At 34.4% G+C, this 19,062-nt stretch overlaps 1 protein-coding gene across 1 annotated transcript in view; it reads right to left on the bottom strand.

The window, feature by feature from the left end:
• Positions 1 to 1,487: 1,487 nt before the first annotated feature.
• The window catches only part of VTA1 (vesicle trafficking 1), a 52,247-nt gene continuing 34,672 nt past the window's right edge, over positions 1,488 to 19,062 (bottom strand). The window contains exons 5-8 of the mRNA XM_090280680.1: positions 18,436 to 18,544; positions 12,133 to 12,306; positions 6,055 to 6,135; positions 1,488 to 1,745 (exon numbers count right to left, since the gene is read on the bottom strand). Coding sequence (XP_090136806.1) covers positions 1,600 to 1,745; positions 6,055 to 6,135; positions 12,133 to 12,306; positions 18,436 to 18,544 — 510 coding nt within the window. The 3' untranslated portion in view covers positions 1,488 to 1,599. The remainder of the gene's footprint in view (positions 1,746 to 6,054; positions 6,136 to 12,132; positions 12,307 to 18,435; positions 18,545 to 19,062) is intronic.

Raw genomic sequence — 19,062 nt, 5'->3', positions numbered from 1 at the left:
CATTAAGATTTGTATTAAAATTTTTACCTCTTACAACACTAATGATATTTCTATTGCAACAAAGTTCTAAAGAAGTGTATCAGAGCACTGGATTTCTGCAAATGCTGCAGGAATTAGGTGTGAAATACATGAACATTTTCAGGAGACATGCTATTTGGGGCTTGTTTTTGCAATCATTTAGAACAGTTTATGCGGTCTGAATACTCATTCTATCAAACCTATACAAAAGTATTACACTTACGCAAAGGAAAACAGATACAAATGATTATGAGTTAATAATTCATTTTCTTTCAGATAGATGGCCAAACAGTAAATGTTTTAGGCTCACAGGAAATATAATTCTGCAGTTGTGGAAAGCAATGACAGATAAGAACAAATGAATGGGTATGGCTTTGAGTCAATAAAACTTTATTTACACAACAGGTGGTCAGTCAATGGACCATAATTTGCTGACCCATATGTTAAAGTACTTCAATCTTTGTGGAATAAATGAAATGAACCAGATAAATTACAGATAAATTTGACTTTCTCTCTCTCTTATAAAGAAAATTATGCCTTACTACAGAAATATCATATTCCTGTAACTAAAAGTAACAACTTAAAAAAATGACAATTCTAGCATGCAAATTAAAACAGACATTTGGGTCTGTAGTAAGTTGAAGTAGTAAAAAGAAACCTTGTATCTATTCTCTTTCCACAGCACAAATGCAGGTAACAAAACTTATCAATATAACAACTAAAAACCTAATTTCTTATAATCTTCTGCATCATTCACAGCTATACACTCTACTAGAGAATCCATTCCATAGCAGCAGAGGAGGATCTTAACTTAAAGCACCAAGTCTCCAGGCGTTACTAAAAGTGTTTTTTTATTCTCTAATACATGCAGTCAAACTGCCTATGAAGTAAATACCAATCCATCTTAAGCTTCAAAGGATAAGGGGAAGCAGTTGGGAAACCAACATTATTCTTAGGTCTAAAAGTGGTTCTACCTCTTTACCTTACCGCTTTCCATAAAAATGTTAATTTTCAATGTGGTCATATTTAACATGAATATAAATTAAATTTTGAACACAATCTCTTTCAGATTCATCTAATAGTTTAGGACATTCATATTTGTTTATAAATTCTGAGGAAAACAAAACAAAAAAAAACCATGGCTAATCTAGAATATTCTGGTAATCTTTATTAGAAGTTAAATTTAGAACTTTATAGCAAAGAAATATGTCTGTCCAAATTATAGATTAAAATATTCCTTAATGTATGTAAATTAAAATACAAAGTTTATCCCCAACACGTTTTATAGAGCTGTATTTTCATTTTTTCAAACAGCGTTCAACGGGCATTTTCAGGGTCTTGCTAGCATCAGTGCTGTACACCTCGAGACCACTGGATCGACTACACGGGCAACGGCAACTGGTGGAGGCTGCTGCAGAATGCTCCAACAGGAATCTGATACACAGACACAGATTTAATTGTCATCGTCAACAGAACTGAAGTCTTCCTTAAAACTGTGCTCCTGAAAGGCTGAAGATATAGAGTAATGGACTGTTAGTTCTTTTCACCAAAAACGCATGGATCCGCTGCCGTACAAAGGCTTTACTCTCTGCCTGTAGTCAGTAACTTGAGGGCTTTCTGTAAATTCTGCACAGCAGTGCTGACATCTTCATACTGCAAAGCACTGCCAGCGTATTTGCAGTATTTTTGAGCTCTAGCGAAGTCCTCTGGTGTAAGACGGATATCCCCTAGAAGAGAAAGGGTAATTAAGATATTAACAAAAATATAAAGTGTTCTGTTTAGGTTAGGTGAATGCTTAGATTCAGGATTATAGAAAATATTAGAAGTTATGTAACAACATAAAGGATTTTTTTTCAATTCCAGTTGTATTTAAGTTAATTTTCTCAAGATATCAAATTGTTTTACTAATATAAACCACACATATACCAATATATAATAATTTATATGAGCAAGGGTTTTTTTTTTCAGAAGTAATAGACTAGAAACCTTTATATTTTGGCAAATTAATGACAAGAAATTATACTCTGTAGGACAAGGATAGCAGCTTTGGTGTTTACGCTAACATCGCTCCACCTCTGTTTTCATGGAACAATACACACAGACTAAATCACTCAATCCTCATTTGAACTGGAAATATAATGTTCAATTTTTTTAAAAAAAAGGAATAACAAACGTTTATGTGAAAATATTATAGAAGTTGTTTAACGTTTTTTAAGCACAAAAAGATTTTACATTTTTGTGCCACCCATCTAAAAAGCTCTAAGGTTTAACAGAGGTTTTATATCATTAAATTACACAATTAAGCAAGTAAACCACCCTTATGAATTATTTCTCCAAAATGTATTTTCTCTGCAAGTTGTTTTACTTACACATGTGACTGGTATGTGTAGAGCCCCACTAAATAATTTTGGTAAACAAATTACACTAAAAACATTTCACTCAATCTAAGATTTGAATATACTTGAATATATTATTTCTAAAGATGAAATCAAATACTTTGTGTTTTGTCTTCTGAAATACCATGTTCCCTAAAAATTTTATGAGGATTCTAAAAGAACTGATCAGAAGGCTAGGGGCATGGACTATAAAGAACTAATAATGTATTTTGTTACCCATTAAACCTAAAAAATAATTATCCTGCAGTTCTGCAGAGAATTTAGTCAGGCTTACTTCAGGTTTTATTTTTTGCTTCAGAATACCTATAAGATTCTTCAATAGGTTGTCAACATATATTAAGAGGCTCTAGTCACCAAGATTTACATACTCTCTAGGTAAAAGAGACACCTTTAAAAATTTAGTTTACCCTAACACTGCTCATTTGGCGTTTTAATATTCTATCCTATCTCAGGGCAATCTTTAAATATATAAGGCATGCATCCAGAATTTACCAGACTTGCAGGAAGAAAGCCCTAATGCTCAGGACTAATCTTATTTTAACAGCATTAGCTTTAGCACTGTTTTCCTGACATATCACGTATATTAATCAGATAAATGTGTGCAGTGGCAAGAACTCAGTTACTATTTTAGTTTAATAAACTAAACTTATCCACTAATGATAATGCAATTTTAAAACAGAAATATTGATCTTTCTTATAATATTTCAGTATTTATGTGAAAGTATAACAAAAAATATAATTACAGATATGTAATAAATATGACATGACAAATTACATCACTCAAAAAATAAGTAGATAATAACCAACTTATAATTTAAATAAAAATGTAAGTTATAGACTTAAGAGATGTAATTTGTTTTCAACAATGAGAAATATAGAGAACTTAAACGATGTCAAATAGTTATTTCTAGTATTTTGTAACAGTTCAGGCATTCCTTCATTTAAAAAATATAATGTATAAGTCATTAAAATAAATATTTTAATTAAAACTTTTAAATAAAAATAAAACATGTCTCAATTATTTTTCTTTTAAATTAGTATTTAAAAACCAAATAAAGAAAGTGGAAAAGATATACAAAGGGAAAAAGTTCAATTTCATTTTATCTGATTTTATATTCAAAATAGTAAATATTGCTTAATGCACAAAAATAAAAGTTGACTTTTTTCTATCATTAAAATTTACCAGAACCCATAATCAGAACCAGAGGTAGATAATATTGCGTCCCTGAAAGGTGTGTATAGGATTAGACAGATTGTTTAACACAGTATCTCTTTTATGAAATCTTTGCTTTTAAGTTCCAGATGGCTCCAGACAAGGCTGCCTGCATCACAGACCTAATTCTCCCTTCTCAGGGCAGGACAAGAACGGGGGACAGAGGTGCCAGAGCTATCCATCAAGTTCTCTATGACAGTGGAAAGAGAGCCCTGGTCAGCACTGGATCAAAGGTAACATTATTTGGTGTGAAGAGAAATCCCTGCATGTTCAGTTGGCATAAGCGTTCTTTTCCAAGGTTGACTTACCAAGTTTCCAAGGAATAACACTTAATTGTAAATATTTCCAAAATGGGTCTTTAGAGATTCTTTCCTATTTAACTAGGTAGTTCTAGAAATTCATGTCAAGGACTTGTATAATCTGATCCTAATGTATTCTACTATTCTGTGACTTAATGGATACACAGGCAGAATCGCAGGGGAAACATCTGACGTAGAGTAAATCTCGGATGTAAATGCACAGCACAGTACTGTAATCTTACCTTATATCCAGACACTGCCAAAACATGCCACTTAATAATGGCAACAACAGTAGCAATGATTTGAGGTAGAATTTCACTACATCAGGCACTATGCTAAATACTTTTTAAATATTCCATTTACTTCTCAAAAAACTTTCTGAGGTAAGTTGTTCATACTCTAATACTATACAGAGGTACACAAGGTAAAAATACAAATAGGGCGCGTCAAATACCTACCTTTCCAATTTCATTCTCCTCTGCAGGGACAGCCAAAATTTTATTATGGAAATATTTAAAATACATTAATACTAATACACACACTATGTGTGTATTATTAAAAGGCAATAAGCACTAAAGACTAAGTGGAAAAATGTAACAGGATGGGGTATCAGAAGTACTAGAGGTGGTAGTGATGGCAGAGATGGTGGTTATGAAACCACTATTTATTTTTGCGGACTCTCTAGACTTTTGTTATGCATTTACACACGTATGTACACATAGGAGAATATGGTTTTCTTTTAAATGTTTTTTTTTCTTTCCCCTAAACAGGGCCATACTACAGAATGTTCTGCAAATTGCTTTTTTACTATGTCTAGATCTTTTCACATGGAGTTATCAATTTGTTTAAATATGTGCACAATAGTTCTTAGTATAGACATCATAATTAACCACTTTTCCACTAATACACACTTAAGATTGTTCTCTATTACTACAAATGATATTGACATAAATATCTCTGTAAATACATTTTATGCCCATATCTAAGTAGGTTTTAAAAACAGATTCTTAAAAGTATAATAGCTGAGCCAAAAAAATTATATTTGCAATTCTGATAGTGACATAATGCTTGAGAAAAGCTTTACCAATTAACTGTCCCACCAACAGCATACAAGAGTCATTCCCTGTTTTCCTTAACATTGTAGCTTACAAATCTGTAAAAATATTTTTGCATCTATTTAAATGTATAGTCACCAACATAGTCCTTGGTGCGTGGAGACACTGTTACCTTCAGCAGACAAGCACGCATTTCCAACCTCCCATTTTCCCTAACTTTCATTAAATTCTGAACCAACTACAGATAAACCTTTTTGCTGTCATCCTAGTAAGCCAATTGAGTGCAAAATTAGAAAAACACAATTTAAGCAATTCATGTTATGTTCATAATGATACCAGCAAGGCAGATGTGCCACCTCATCCCATTCCCCTTCCGAAAAAAGTTCTCCTCATCCCATGACTGAGAGGCCGGTAGCTTAATGTCCAGTTCCCATTCACTCGGGGAGAACCGAAAACTCATGTAGGAAAACAGCCTGCAGACGTGGTATCACGGCAAACCCAGTAAAGCAACTGAAAATTACAGAGCAAGGTTTCATTCTAAAGAAAAAGAACTCAATCCCCTTAGACATTGAAGAAAACTGAATGTGAAAGACCAAAATAAACACAACAATGGACTGGGAGAAAAATAATACAAAAGCTGGAAAAGTGGGAAAGATTAAAATCAACACGCCAGTCACCTAACCTGTGACCCAACCAATCAAAATCATTATCTTCAAGAGATTTTTATTTTCAATTATAGTCAGTTCTTCTTTTCTTAGATAATATAATCACTCAGTGCAGATGAGAAATATAATCACAACACATGGTAATCCTGAACTAAACTAATCTAAGTTCCTTTGATATCTTTGGCTACATGTCTGTGCTACTACATAACACACAGTATTAAAAAGAATGCCTTTAGTTTTAGGTATTTTGATAATATGAAATAATCTTAGCTTACTGGAGAATATAGTGAACGTGGACATTCAAAGAAATGTGTTTCAAGTTATTTAGACACTCCACAGGTAAAATTACAAAACCACACCCCAAAACAAAAGACACACTACTTGGCATAAAACACTTAGCTGACTTACCCTGGGAAAGTGTACTGAAAAGTGCAGGATCAATGGCTGGAATAGTTTGTGGAGTAGGTTGGATGGTATTAGTTGTTACACCTACAAATCAGAGAACCAGAAATGGGTATTAAAATTTCACACCTCTTTGATTAAATAATAGGAAAGCACTTAAAGGATCACAGAGGAACTGCAGCACTTCACTTCCTTGAACCCTTAATGAATTCTAATTTGATATAGTTATCATATTCGATGTTGGACACTGGTATAGAAAATATGCAGGAAGATACATTTTGAGTGTTTACATTTCATATTATGTATTTTGTTTGTCAAGTCTAATGCCTCAACTTGCTTCTCAATTATAATTTACCATGTTTTTAAAATGATATATTTATATATACAATAAGCAATTAGTTTTGCCTTACTATTAGATCTTGTTATGACTGTCATATTTAGTCAGTAACTGGCATTCCTGACTAATGCTAAGTAATATAATAGGGTTGAAGATTAGTAATCATTTAAAAAATTAACATAAATCATTGAAACTTCCGAAAGAGACTTAAATGATTGATTCAATCAGCAAGAAAGCGAATGAACAAAACAGTTGATTACTCTAAATCGATGCACTCAAGTAGAAAACAGGACTCATTTGCTCTGTGCTAACAGGTTAGATTTGAATCGGCAATGTGTAGTAAGGTGAAGTGGGAAAGCAAGGAAATAAAAAGAAGGAAGCAGAGGAAAGGAAGAAATCAAATGGGCAAGTTGCTAGGAAAACGGAAACAACCAATGAGAGTTCAGCATGACAGTTTCAAAAAGGCCGGTTAAATTCAAAAACACAAGTCTGCGGTTGGAAGCTCTGATGTTCAAGGGCTTTCTTATTACCAGCCCAAAGGAAATAATGGCTTAAATGTATACTATTTTTTCTCACTTAATTCTGATTTAGGGCAAATAAGCTTCAGTTTACACCTTTGGAGCTATTAAGTCATGAAAATATTACTTTCTAATTAAAATCTGAACTAATAAAAAATGTAAAAGTACAACGGGATACTGATAAAGAGTCAAGTATAGATTTTAAATAGTAAAAAACAACAACAACAATGTACATGAAAAGCCTACTTCTTATCCCTACTCAAGGCCACTTTAGGGCTATTAAGTTTCTAGGGCACCCTTCCATGCACATACAAGCATGTGTGTGTCCAGACCAATGTACTTGTATAAAAATGAATGTTCTATAACACTCTCATAGATCCATCTTGATATCAACGCCATTCCTTGCTAAGTAACTTGTGTTTCTGCCCAAATTAAAATCCTCCAAACAAACCCCTTTCTCTATGGAGAAGGCCTATGTGTTTTTTATTACATACTTTTTATGGGCAGATTTCTGCACTAATTTTTAAATATATATTTGTATATCTCCGTATGATCAGGCAGGCAATATTAACAAGAACAAACAATTTACAGGGAGAGAATGTAGGTCCGTAGCAAAATCTTATTTGAGCAATATTTAAAAAATAGGTAGTCTGTATTTAATTAAGAAATTCTGGTCACGGTCATTCAACTAATACGTGAACTAGCAACACAGGCGGCTCGACATGCCTCATACAGCAGTCAGAAGATGCTGATTCTCATCTGTCCTGACACACACGAGCCAAGGCCTGTCTTCTTGGCAGCCATCGTAACAGGTTGCCACGGGGCCTAGCACACTAGCTTAACACAAGTGTATGAACACCAGTCAAATCTGTAAAAATCATTTTCAACATATTTTCATTATTTTTTGAGATGCCCAAATCCAGTTTTCTTCCCTTCTCTTCTGATTTGGAAAGGATTCATTTGTCAGTTTGCAAATGGGCTTCAGCCCCTATATGGCAATATGTTGAAGCGAACATTCCAGGGGAATGTTGGAGATGTCTTTCTTCCTATTATTTAACAAAAAGAGAAGTATTAAAAAGTAATTTTTGGTTAAGTTTTAAGTAGATGGTTACATATTCTACTAGATGGGATTAATACACTTTCAAAGATTTCTAATTAAGTGTTAAATTGTTCTATTGACTAAATGGTGTGAGAAGAATCGGTGTTGGTTAGAAAACTAGAGGAGACTCTCCCCAGAAGTATAATTAAACAGAACCCTGGAAGGCAGCAGCATTTGGAGAGGCAGAGAAAAAGGCAGGAGGGCAGGCTCTCCATTAGGAACACTGTAAGTAGCGGCAAGAAAACAGGAGGGTTGGGACGAGTGACCCTTCAGTGTAAGCACAGAAAACAGCGACACAAGTGACGGGGCCGGAACACACACAGCTTTGACAGCTGTACAGAGGAACTCAAATGCAGCGCTGCTGAACACTTAGAAAAGCAACAACAGAAGCTTTTAATATAAATGAGGTGAGCTGCATTTACGATTAAAAGCCTAGCATTAGCTGAAAAATTATTCTTTAATGTATTTAGATTATTCACTGAAATCTTCCTCTACATTTACCAGCTGCAAAAGTGAGTGTTTCAAGAGAGAAATCAGTACATGTTGCTCACATCTGATATTAGAGCGGTTAACACACAAGAGCAAACGCATGGCCTCCTTAAATAATCACTGCCCCTGCTCTTGCTGTACCCCTATTAGTTTCTTGTGGAAGAACTGAAAACTGTGTATTAGTACACACTATTCTTTTCACCTATCTTAAGGATTTCCCTTTGATAAAAGTGCATCCTGGACCTTTATATGAGAGAAAGTAAATCATTCTTAAAGTGAGTTAAGAGGGGAAACATCTGCTATATTTATAAACTAAAAATCTTATTTCATTTTCTATTAGGCAACTATAAACTGATTTAAGTGTTTTAAACATAATAGAAAAAAATTCTGCCAGCAAAGAGAAGATTCCAACATCTCAAATCCATCTTACGTGGGAATATATATCAGAAAAGTAGGTTTTGATCTGATAGAATATAAGCTCCTTAAAGAAAGGGGAAAAAAAACGAAGGTGCCCAAAACATGAAATCAGAATGACCTGGGTTCAAACTCCAGTTCTGTTACTTACTAGGTAAGTTTGTATTTTAATTTTCTTGGGATAATTGCCTAATTTCTTTACTGTTTGTAAATTAAGGACAACAAATATCTGATACAGTTTCTGTAAGAATATTTATAAAATAGCTATAGTTATTTAAATGCTAAGTCTATAAGAGTGTATAAAGTAACAAGATAGGATCTTATCCTAAGAAAAGTCATAGGTTTTTAGTTTTATTGCCTCCGCTCTGAGGAACAAAAGAGAGAGAAAGAGAAAAAAAAGGTCAGAACTTGACTAGATCGAAATGGCCTGTTCATGCCAGAAAATCTCCTACTAGAAGACCACCTCCTAACGTCTATTTTAATGTGATAAATTTTCTAAGCAGGAGATATTGCCTGTTAGTTTGAATGTATAAAACTACCAATATTCTATCACTTTTATTGGACAAAAATAGCAATTTCATATAGTTCAACCTGATATGTCCCTTCTACCGGAAGTATACATTCCCTCAACATATGTACATATAGGATATCTTCCTATAAAATATGTATATATGGCTATACCACTAGTGTGCCATAAGATATACTGTCTAAAGTAATATCCCTTAGGCAGTTTTTCAAGGTCATATCCTATCCCAAAATATGACACTTCCTTTGATTCACAAAATGACTGTAAGTGTTCATTAACCTACTAATAAATACCCTGTCTTTCTTTGCCAAAGAAATAGGAAGGAAGAAAAAAAAGAAAAGAAAGCTAATTTTCTGATTTGCTAATTTGTGTCAGGCATAGTACTTAGTCAATTTTTATTCTTTTGCCCTTTTAATAATTTAAAAAACCATGAGAAGTTAAGCATGATTGATTTCATTTTAGAAAGAGGAAAAACCTAGGTCAAAGGAAGGTGAATAACAGTTCAGTTTGTGGTTTAGCAAGGGGCAGAAACTAATGACCAACATTACTGGATTCTAAAATGCATTTTATTCTCACTTCACTCTTCTACAGGGACACTTGTGTCTGAAGCTCTTGATTAGTGTTTACATTTAGTAGTGTAATTCAAACAGTATTCATTTAAGATTAATACACCCAAGTAGCAGGTTTTGCTTATACCATCCCACAGAAATTTTTAATATTTCTAAAAGATAAAATATTTACAAGTGTGCTATAAAATTTTACTTACAAACATTCAAATTGGTTTGTCTATTAATGTTATCACATAGACAATAAAGCGATAAGAAAAGCAGAGTAAAATATACAGAATGAAAGAAGACACAAAAGAGATCAGTGTTAAAACTATTACTCACGTAAAAAGAAACGGTTGGGGTAAACTGAAGCTGTAAGTCAGTGAAGTCATGGGGTGTTACGTAACAGAGACGGTAGAAATCAGGACTCAAAGGATGACTCAGTTTATTAATTGTTTTGAAATGTTTGTATAGTTTACTACTACTGCAAATTACCCTTATGCTGAAAGTTAAAATTTTAACAATTTTTATTAAAATATTTTAAAAAGTTAGAAGTTAAAAGATTTAAATTATGGTTTTAAATACCCCTCTCTTTGGAAGCAGTGGTGACGCTATGTTAACAATACAAGTACAGGAGTCCCTCTCTATATCACGGTATTTTAAAAAATATTGTATTTAATTATGGTGGATTTTTCGCTATATCGTGGGATTTTGTGGTACTGTATATGTATGTTGTTAAAGTTACGTAGGTTTAGGAGTGTAGAATATGTTTAGGAACATAAGTAGTGTTTATGAAAGTGTGGAAAAGGTTAATAAGGGAGTGGGAAAGGTTAATAAGGGACTGAGAATGGTTTATAAGTGTGTGGGAAGGGTTTATAAAGCCTTAAATATATATAAATACTAAAATAAATGTAAGGTTCCTACCTCGCGGGTTTTCACCTGTCGCGCGTGTGTGTGTGTGTGTGTGTGTGTTCTAGAACATAATACCGGCGATAAGTGAGGGAATACTGTACATGGAAAAGCATCTCTTTTCAATTTAGAAAAATATCTTTATTGCTAATAATTTATTGATGACTAATTTTGTTAGATCTTTTTACTATGAAAAGACATACAGTCCTGAATTATTCCAAGATGGTAGATATCACTTCCCTGTTTTAGCCACATATTTGTAATCTTAGAAAAACAAGCAAACCCCCCAAACCTTCTCCTTTCACTAGCCTGAGATATCCCACTGCTCCTGAGATTCTGTACTCCCTCCATCAATCACATGACGGCAGAGCAGGGTCCTCGGTTAACAAGGCAGAGCAGTCAAACCCTGCTGTTGCAGCAAGGCGGTGACTGACACACCCTACGCTAAAGCTCCCTCATCTCAGAGCTGCTCTTGAACAACAGTGAAGGGGGCAGAATGGGAGGGGAAGAAAAAGAAATCAACACATATAAAAAGAATTAGAAGCTATTCTTATTAATAAAATATAAGATTAATAGTAATAAATATATGTAAATGTTCTGTCATTTCTCATAAAATTAAAATACAATCAAACCTTGGATCTCAAACATCTCCCATCTCAAACAATTTGCTTCTCGACCAAGGTGTTCATGGAAAAAATGTCTCGGTTGTGGAACAAAACTTTGGTTCTTGACCGGAAAACCCTTCAGAGGCAGATTTAATGGTGCACGCCCTGGGCCCCAACTTCTGAAGAGCCCCGCAAAACCCCACTTTTACACTGTTTTCCAATGACTCCAAGTTTGGTTTCATATGTGCAATTTTAATTACGTACAAGTTGTAAACTTGCGGGGCCCTTCAGAAGTCGGGGCCCAGGACGCGCGCCCAGTGCGCCTGCCTTAAATCTGCCTCTGCCTTTCATGCTGATACAGGATTTCGAAATGGCAAAAATGATTCAGTTTTTGAAGAGATTGCTTCTCAAACAGCCGTCTAGAACAAATTTTAGTTTGAGAACCAAAGATCCACTGTGCAACTGATACTAAAACTTCTATGAAAAGAATTTAATGTTGTTTGTTTTGTGTGGGTCCAAATGGAACTTAAAGGCCCTATCATGCTTCATGACCTTCGCTACGAGGCACAGACACCATAAGCAGTGCAGTTCTTACTTAGGAAAGAAGAGTCCCAAACCTGGTGAGCTTTGATCTCCTACCTGTGCTGTGAGGCACTTCTGCGGGCGTGTTCGCGGGAGCGTGGGCACCGGGAGGGATCTGTACTCCAGTGTAGCTACTTGATGGCATGCTGCTGGGGTCGTAAGCTGAAGACGAAGGCTGAGGTGGCTGCGTGGGCAGAGAGGCTGCTCCAACATCTTCATTTTCTTCAACATCTATTCAAGAGTACACACGCAAAGTTAAACTAGGTATTTTGAAATAAAAATGCTGAATATTCTTATTTTGCTATATAGGCATGACAGACCTTCAGATGCAAATCTATTTATCGTTGTTGATGAGCAGACTATATCTGTTAAAATAATAGTTTTAAATATTTTCTAAACATTTAGTTATGCCTGACAATATGATTACCATTTCTTTTAATTCTAATTCCAATTCTATAAAATCTTTGCATGTAGTATAGTTTTCCTAAGAGTAAACTTCTTTTAAACCCATTCTTTAAACTTATAAAAATTTTTCATTTTTGGCAGAACATGTCACATTTATGCTACCCTATAAGAACTCTATTTTCTGAAGCTGCCTTTTTATTCACTACCTGTTATTTATTAGCTATTAAATGACTATCTGTGGTTTGTTGTCCAAATTAAGTTAATCAACAACAAAAAAGAAATAAAATTTCATTCAGCTGTCTATAGAGAAATAAGTAACAAGAGACTTCGCATTGATAAGTTTTAAAATGTAGACTTTTAAAATATATTACATATCAGTAGCTGAATTTGAAAACTACTTCGAGAATTTTGACAGTCTATTTAAAATGACAACTAGTCACTTTTGGGAATTTTAGCACTTAAAAATAAAATAAATGCAAGCTAGAATCACAGATGTCTGAAACAGGTTTCCTATTGCATTTTTAAATAATTGCTTGGCTGATCATCAACACAGTACATGTTCAGTATAATTTTAAATAAACTATCTACTACTCTGAGATACTTATTTTACTGAGTAACCCTGTAGATGTATTCATACCTTATAGACAACACAGTAATTTTCTCCTGTGTTAGAGAACTCCAACATTGACACATTCCAGGAAGGAAAAAAACACTGTTCAAATGCGTGGAGAGTAACTGAAAGCTGGTAGAAACTAGAGTGAAGATGGCCCACGAGAGAGGAAATCTCACCAAGTAAGAAATGCTTTTTTGTGGCTTTTCCCCTGAGGGCACTCAATGGTTTGCAGAAAAAGAAGTGTTGCAGAAAAGTGGGTCTTAAAATGTGTATGTGAATCCCAGCTAAATACCTGTATGGCCCTCAAATGTGTATGTGCACTTGGGGAAGGTCCCAGGGGGCCTAAAAAAGCAACAGCCTTGAAGATGAAAGAAAGAGGGGCAGTGTTTGAGTTCAGGCAAGTGAACTGTCTGCTATAACAAGAATCAAGACTTCACAGAGAAAAATATAAGAAGGCAAAGGTGCTACAGGATTGTTTATTTATCAACAATAAAAATTAATAGAAATTTCATGGGGAGGGGAGAAGAAAATGTGACCAGAGTCACGGGGAAAAGAGAATTTATACAAAAAGATTCCTCAAATGACCCAGATATTGAAATCAACAGGAAATAACTTAAAAAACAGGAACTATATAATAGAGAAAAAAATAGTCATAATGAATGAAAAAGAAAAAACTCACCAGAGAAAACTGCAAAAGGGAATGAAACAGATGAAACTAACAAAAAACAATGGCAAAAATACTAGGCTTAATCTAGCTACAGCAATAACTACATTAAATGTAAATAGATTAAACACTATTTCAAAGACTGATGTTGACAGACTAAAAACAACAACAACTATATGCTTTGAGATTCATACATGTTTAAAAGAAAAGGATGAACACAGGTATACCATGTAAATACCAAGCAGGCAAAAGCTGAAGTGCTAATTTCAGTAACAGACAAAAGAGATTTTTTAAAAAATTTATTAGTTTTCAGAGAGAGAGGAAGGGAGGGAGAAAGGGAGGGAGAGAAACACTGATTGGTTGCCTCTCGCATGCCCCAACTGGGGACCAAACCCACAACCTAGGCATGTGCCCTCACCAGGAATTGAACTGGTGACCTTTTGCTCTGCAGCGCGAGTAAGCCACACCAGCCAGGTAATCCTGTCAAAAAATATTATAAGACACAAGAGGATGTTTCATAATAAGGTTAGGAAATTAACAAAAAAATAATAATTATAATAGTGTATGTGTCTAATAAAGTTTTAAATAAAACCGAACTAGTAAACCCTCACTATATTAAATACTATATATTTTATAAGACTTTATAGACATACATTATACACATACATAAAGTAGCTTGGTAAAATTCAGAAGACAGATCATTAGATAGGAAAGATTCAGATAGGCAAAAAAAGACGAGCAGTTGATGAGGAGGAATAAGGTACTTTCTGGCTCTTAACTTCAATGGTTGTAATAAAAGGTTAAATAGCTACTGTGGAACTGAACAGTGTCCTCTGCCCCAAAATTCATAGGATGAATCCCTATATGGATACAGAATCTTTAAAATTTGACTATGGTTAAATGACATCGTAATGGTAGAGCCCCGATTTGATAGGACTGCAGCCTTATAAGAAAAAAGATTTCTCTGTGTGTCTCTCCACCATATGAGAACACAAAGAGAAGGTGGTTGTCTGGAAGCCAGAAAGCAGACTCTCACCTACAACCAGTCCCTGACAAACCTTGACCTTAGCCTTTCCAGACTCTGGACCTGTATGGAAATATATACCTGTTCCTTAAACCACCCTGCTTATGGTATTTGGTTATGGAAGCCACTCCAACTAAGACAGTAGCAGAATAGGAAATAAAACTGGTAAAGGAGTCAGTGCCAGATTGTGGAGTCATGCTTAGCAAGTTAAGAATCCTGGATCTTTTCTTATGGACACTTATAAACAGCAGGACTGACAGAAAACATTCCTGATTATAGTCAGTATTAAAGTAGGAAAAGAAGTATGTAAAACATTCTCAAATATTAAATGAATAAGTGAGAAATTGTGTTGTGGCAATTTACTGTTAACCCAGAAAGGTAACAGGCTTTATAAGATTCCATTTTAAACACTTAATAACTATAACAAGTTAATATATTATATTATTAATGTTGTAGTGTTAATGTAAAAAAACAACAACAAAGAACTTGGAATAAAAAGGCCAAATCTCAAGTTGCAGTTCTTCCTCTTTGTAGTTCTATGACTCAAAACCCATGGGGAACCTCACTGTAAAACATGTATAACCTAAACTATCTCTTAGGAATCTTTGAAGGCCTGGGATATATGAAAATGATTTATAAACTTAAAGGTACTATATGAATGCAAGACTTTTATTATATAAGATGACTATAGGAAGCATTCTATGTGAAAAAGACCGCTTAAAGATTAGATGGGAACACATTATAAAGTATGCTCAGAACAGAGAGCAAAAAGTTAACGTGAAATGTTGCATGAATGTTTATTTCTCTAGAGAATGGACTACAAAATAATTTACATAGTCATACGTAAAACTATAGTGTGCCTTTTTCACTGAGTGGCATTTAAAATTCTCAACAGTCCCCTGAATAAATAAATAAAACAAAGATTTTCGTGTCTTTCCAACTTTCTTCTTTTGTCTTTTAAAGGAGAATTTATTGAGGTATAATTGACATACAGTAAAATGTACACATCTGGGGATACAGCACTGACAAACTTATCCCATGGGTAATCACCACCACAGCCACAAACAGGATATTCCTGTCACCCCCCAAACCTTTTCCTATGTTCCTTTCTAGTAAATCCCATCTTCTCGCCTAGACACTGACTGATCTGATTAAAGTCCCTAGACCACTGCCTTTTCCAGAATGTTACATAAATGCAGGCATACAGTATTCAGCCTTTTGTAGTTGGCGTCATTAACTCAGCAAGATGCTTTTAAAATCAGACCACACTGTTGCATAAATCAACAGTTCATTACCTTTGACTGCTGAGTAGTATTCCACTACAAAGATATTCCACAATTTGTCGTTCCGTTCACACAAGGATGGCATCTGAATCATTTTATGTTTTCGGCAATTACAAATAAAGCTGCTAAAAATAAACATTTATGTACAGGCCTTTGCATGGTCATGTTTGCATTTCTCCTGAGGAAATAAATACCTAGGCGTGGGATTGCTAGATCACATGCTAAGTGTACTTTTAATTTTATACAAAACTGTTAACCTGTTTTCCTTTTATTTTCCCAAGAGCAATGTTCCAGCTAGCTGGCAATTTTGTCAGAACTTGGTACCATCAGCTGATTAAATTTTAGATTCCAGTAGGTGTGTAAAGTATCTTATTACATTCTTAATGTGCTTTTCCCTAAAGACTAAAGATTTCAGCATCTTTTCCTGTGCATATCTGCTATCTATTCCTTTTTTAATAATATGTGGAAATACTCAGCAGAGCTGTTATGTTTTGAAAGTGAATACTTATACAACAAAGAACATATATCTTCATGCAGAACTGCAACACAACTGTAATCTGAAAAATTATGAGGGCAACTCACATATGCAGAAATTATTAAAATGGCCTAAAAGAACAAAAATATCACTCATTTCATTAGTACACATTAATTCACTGGGCACTGATTGAGAAAATTAAAAAAACAAAAAACCACCAGTGTAAATATCCATAGAAAATAGTGACAGCAAACCATTTTCAATATCAGGGCCAGCTGGGTTCTGTTTCTCGCTCTCTCTCTCTCTCTCTCTCTCACACACACACACATACACACACACATTCGATTATACCTATGAAGTGTAAAACGGATACCAAGAAGTAAACCTGCAGCCAATTTTACTTATGTCAATACAAAAATACTAAACAATACAGTAGTAGCAAATTAAATCCATCAGTATAATCAAAGAATTAATTATGGCCAAATGGGGATTTTTACACAATGTAAGTTGGTTCAAAGTAAGGCAATCATTTGATAGAATTCACTATAATAACAGATCTAAGGAGATGGATTAAGCTGGAGTTAGCCAAGTATAACCAGTAGGTTGGCTGCCTATTTTTGTAAATAAAGTTTTATTAAAATATAGACACGTTCATTAGATTACATTTTGTCTGTGGCTACTTTTCCACTACAAGAGCAGAGTCAAGCAGTTGCAACAAAAACTGTATCTCCTACAAGTCTAAAATATTTACTGTCTGCCCTAACCAGCATGGCTCAGTTGGTTGAGCGTCCTCTTGCAGACTGACAGGTCTCCAGTTCATTCAGTCAGGGCACATGCCTGGGTTGTGGGTTCTGTCCCCGGTTGGGGTACATGTGAGCGGCAACCGATGCATGTTTTCTCTCACACATCTATGTGTCTCTCCCTCTCTTTCTTCCTCCCTTCCCTCTCTCCAAATATAAATAAAATCTTTTAAAAAATTTACTAACCCTTTAAAAGAAAGTTCATTAATCCACGAATTCGATACTTGTCCTCACAGATGCCTAAAAGTTCTATAACAAATGCAAAAATCATGACTATCTTAATTCAGAGAACAGTGCTTGTTCCCGTTGTAACACTCAATTTCCTATATATTTAATAAGTAAAAATGAGTAAGTAAAAAATGTTTTTCATTTTCCATTATTCATTAACTGAAATACCAATGAAGTAATGAGAACTTCATTTTTCATTATTTAATTTTATAAAACCACTTATTATGAGACAGTGAAATTTTCCTGTATATATTAAGTAAAAAAGTAATACTGAACAACAACAAAAGAACTAGGTGCAGAACAGTGTGTATATATTACCAATTGTGTGAAAAAAGGAGTATATTTATTCGTACTTACTTGCAAATTCATAAAAAATATCTCTGTAAAGATACACAAAAAACTTTAAAAATTTTATTGATTGGGGTTACAGTAGGATCAAGGAATATGAGGAACGTGATGGAAATGGGAAATTCACTTATTTTTTATATACTGTATAAATTTGAGCTATATGAATGTATGGTCAATCCCCCATTCCCCCCAAAAGCTCAGATCGAGAAAAAATAATGAGTGTCCTTTGGTTTGGAAATATTTTTTAAATTACAAATGAATTGTCTGTTCCATGTAGGAATGAAATCTCATTAGAGGCAGGATATCTCCAAGCCATTTTGTTGACGAAGTCTGACATTTGAGGAGTTTGGTCTTAATCCCTTACTGTCCCTAAATTTATGATTTTATATCCAACTTTCATGAATCTTGGACCTGATGGGGGAAACAAAATTGTACAATTCCTTCAGAAAACTTTAAATAAGAATATAATGACCAATTATGATTCTACTAAATCATTTTACTTAGATAAATAAATACATACCGTTATCTTCTTCAATTCCAACAGGCCCTGCTTGAGGAGTCTCTCCATTCTTTAAACAATTATGGATATATGTCGCCTTCCACCGTGCATACTTCCTGTGTTTCACATTCTAAAAGAAATATTTTTACGTCAGTGTTCGACTGCAGTAAAAAAGTCAAGTAAAATATACATTCATGATAACCTATATCACCGTTTTAAATAAAACCTATCTTTGCACTGAATGGCTCTGAAAGTCTGGCACCCACCCCATCTGGATTCTACCAACTGTCTAGAGCGCGACAGGCTTCATGAAAAGCCATCTTCCTCAAAACTCACATCTAGCTCTTCTATGGTTTCAAACTTCAGGAAAAGTCTACAATGGAAGTATGGGAGTGTGCTGCAAGCAAAACTTGCAACTTTTATGCACACGGAGAGAGAAAACTAGACTAGATGAAATCCAAAAACTAACTATGAAACATAACAATAAATTGAACTATTTTCACTGGAGGAAAAAACCGATCTGTACAAACCTAGGAAAACTAGGATGATGCAGTGGCTACAGCAAGCAAATGAACACGACACAGAGGGCTGGGCAATCTGTACCCTTTAACCTGTAGCGTACCACTTACCAGCTCTGAGTCTCAATTA

This window comes from Furipterus horrens, unplaced genomic scaffold (assembly GCF_987537825.1).
Source record: "Furipterus horrens unplaced genomic scaffold, mFurHor1.1.pri manual_scaffold_6, whole genome shotgun sequence".
In the NCBI taxonomy this organism is placed as follows: Eukaryota; Metazoa; Chordata; class Mammalia; order Chiroptera; family Furipteridae; genus Furipterus; species Furipterus horrens.
The sequence above is the reverse complement of the archived record's forward strand: the minus strand, read 5'-3'. Positions and strand labels throughout refer to the sequence as shown.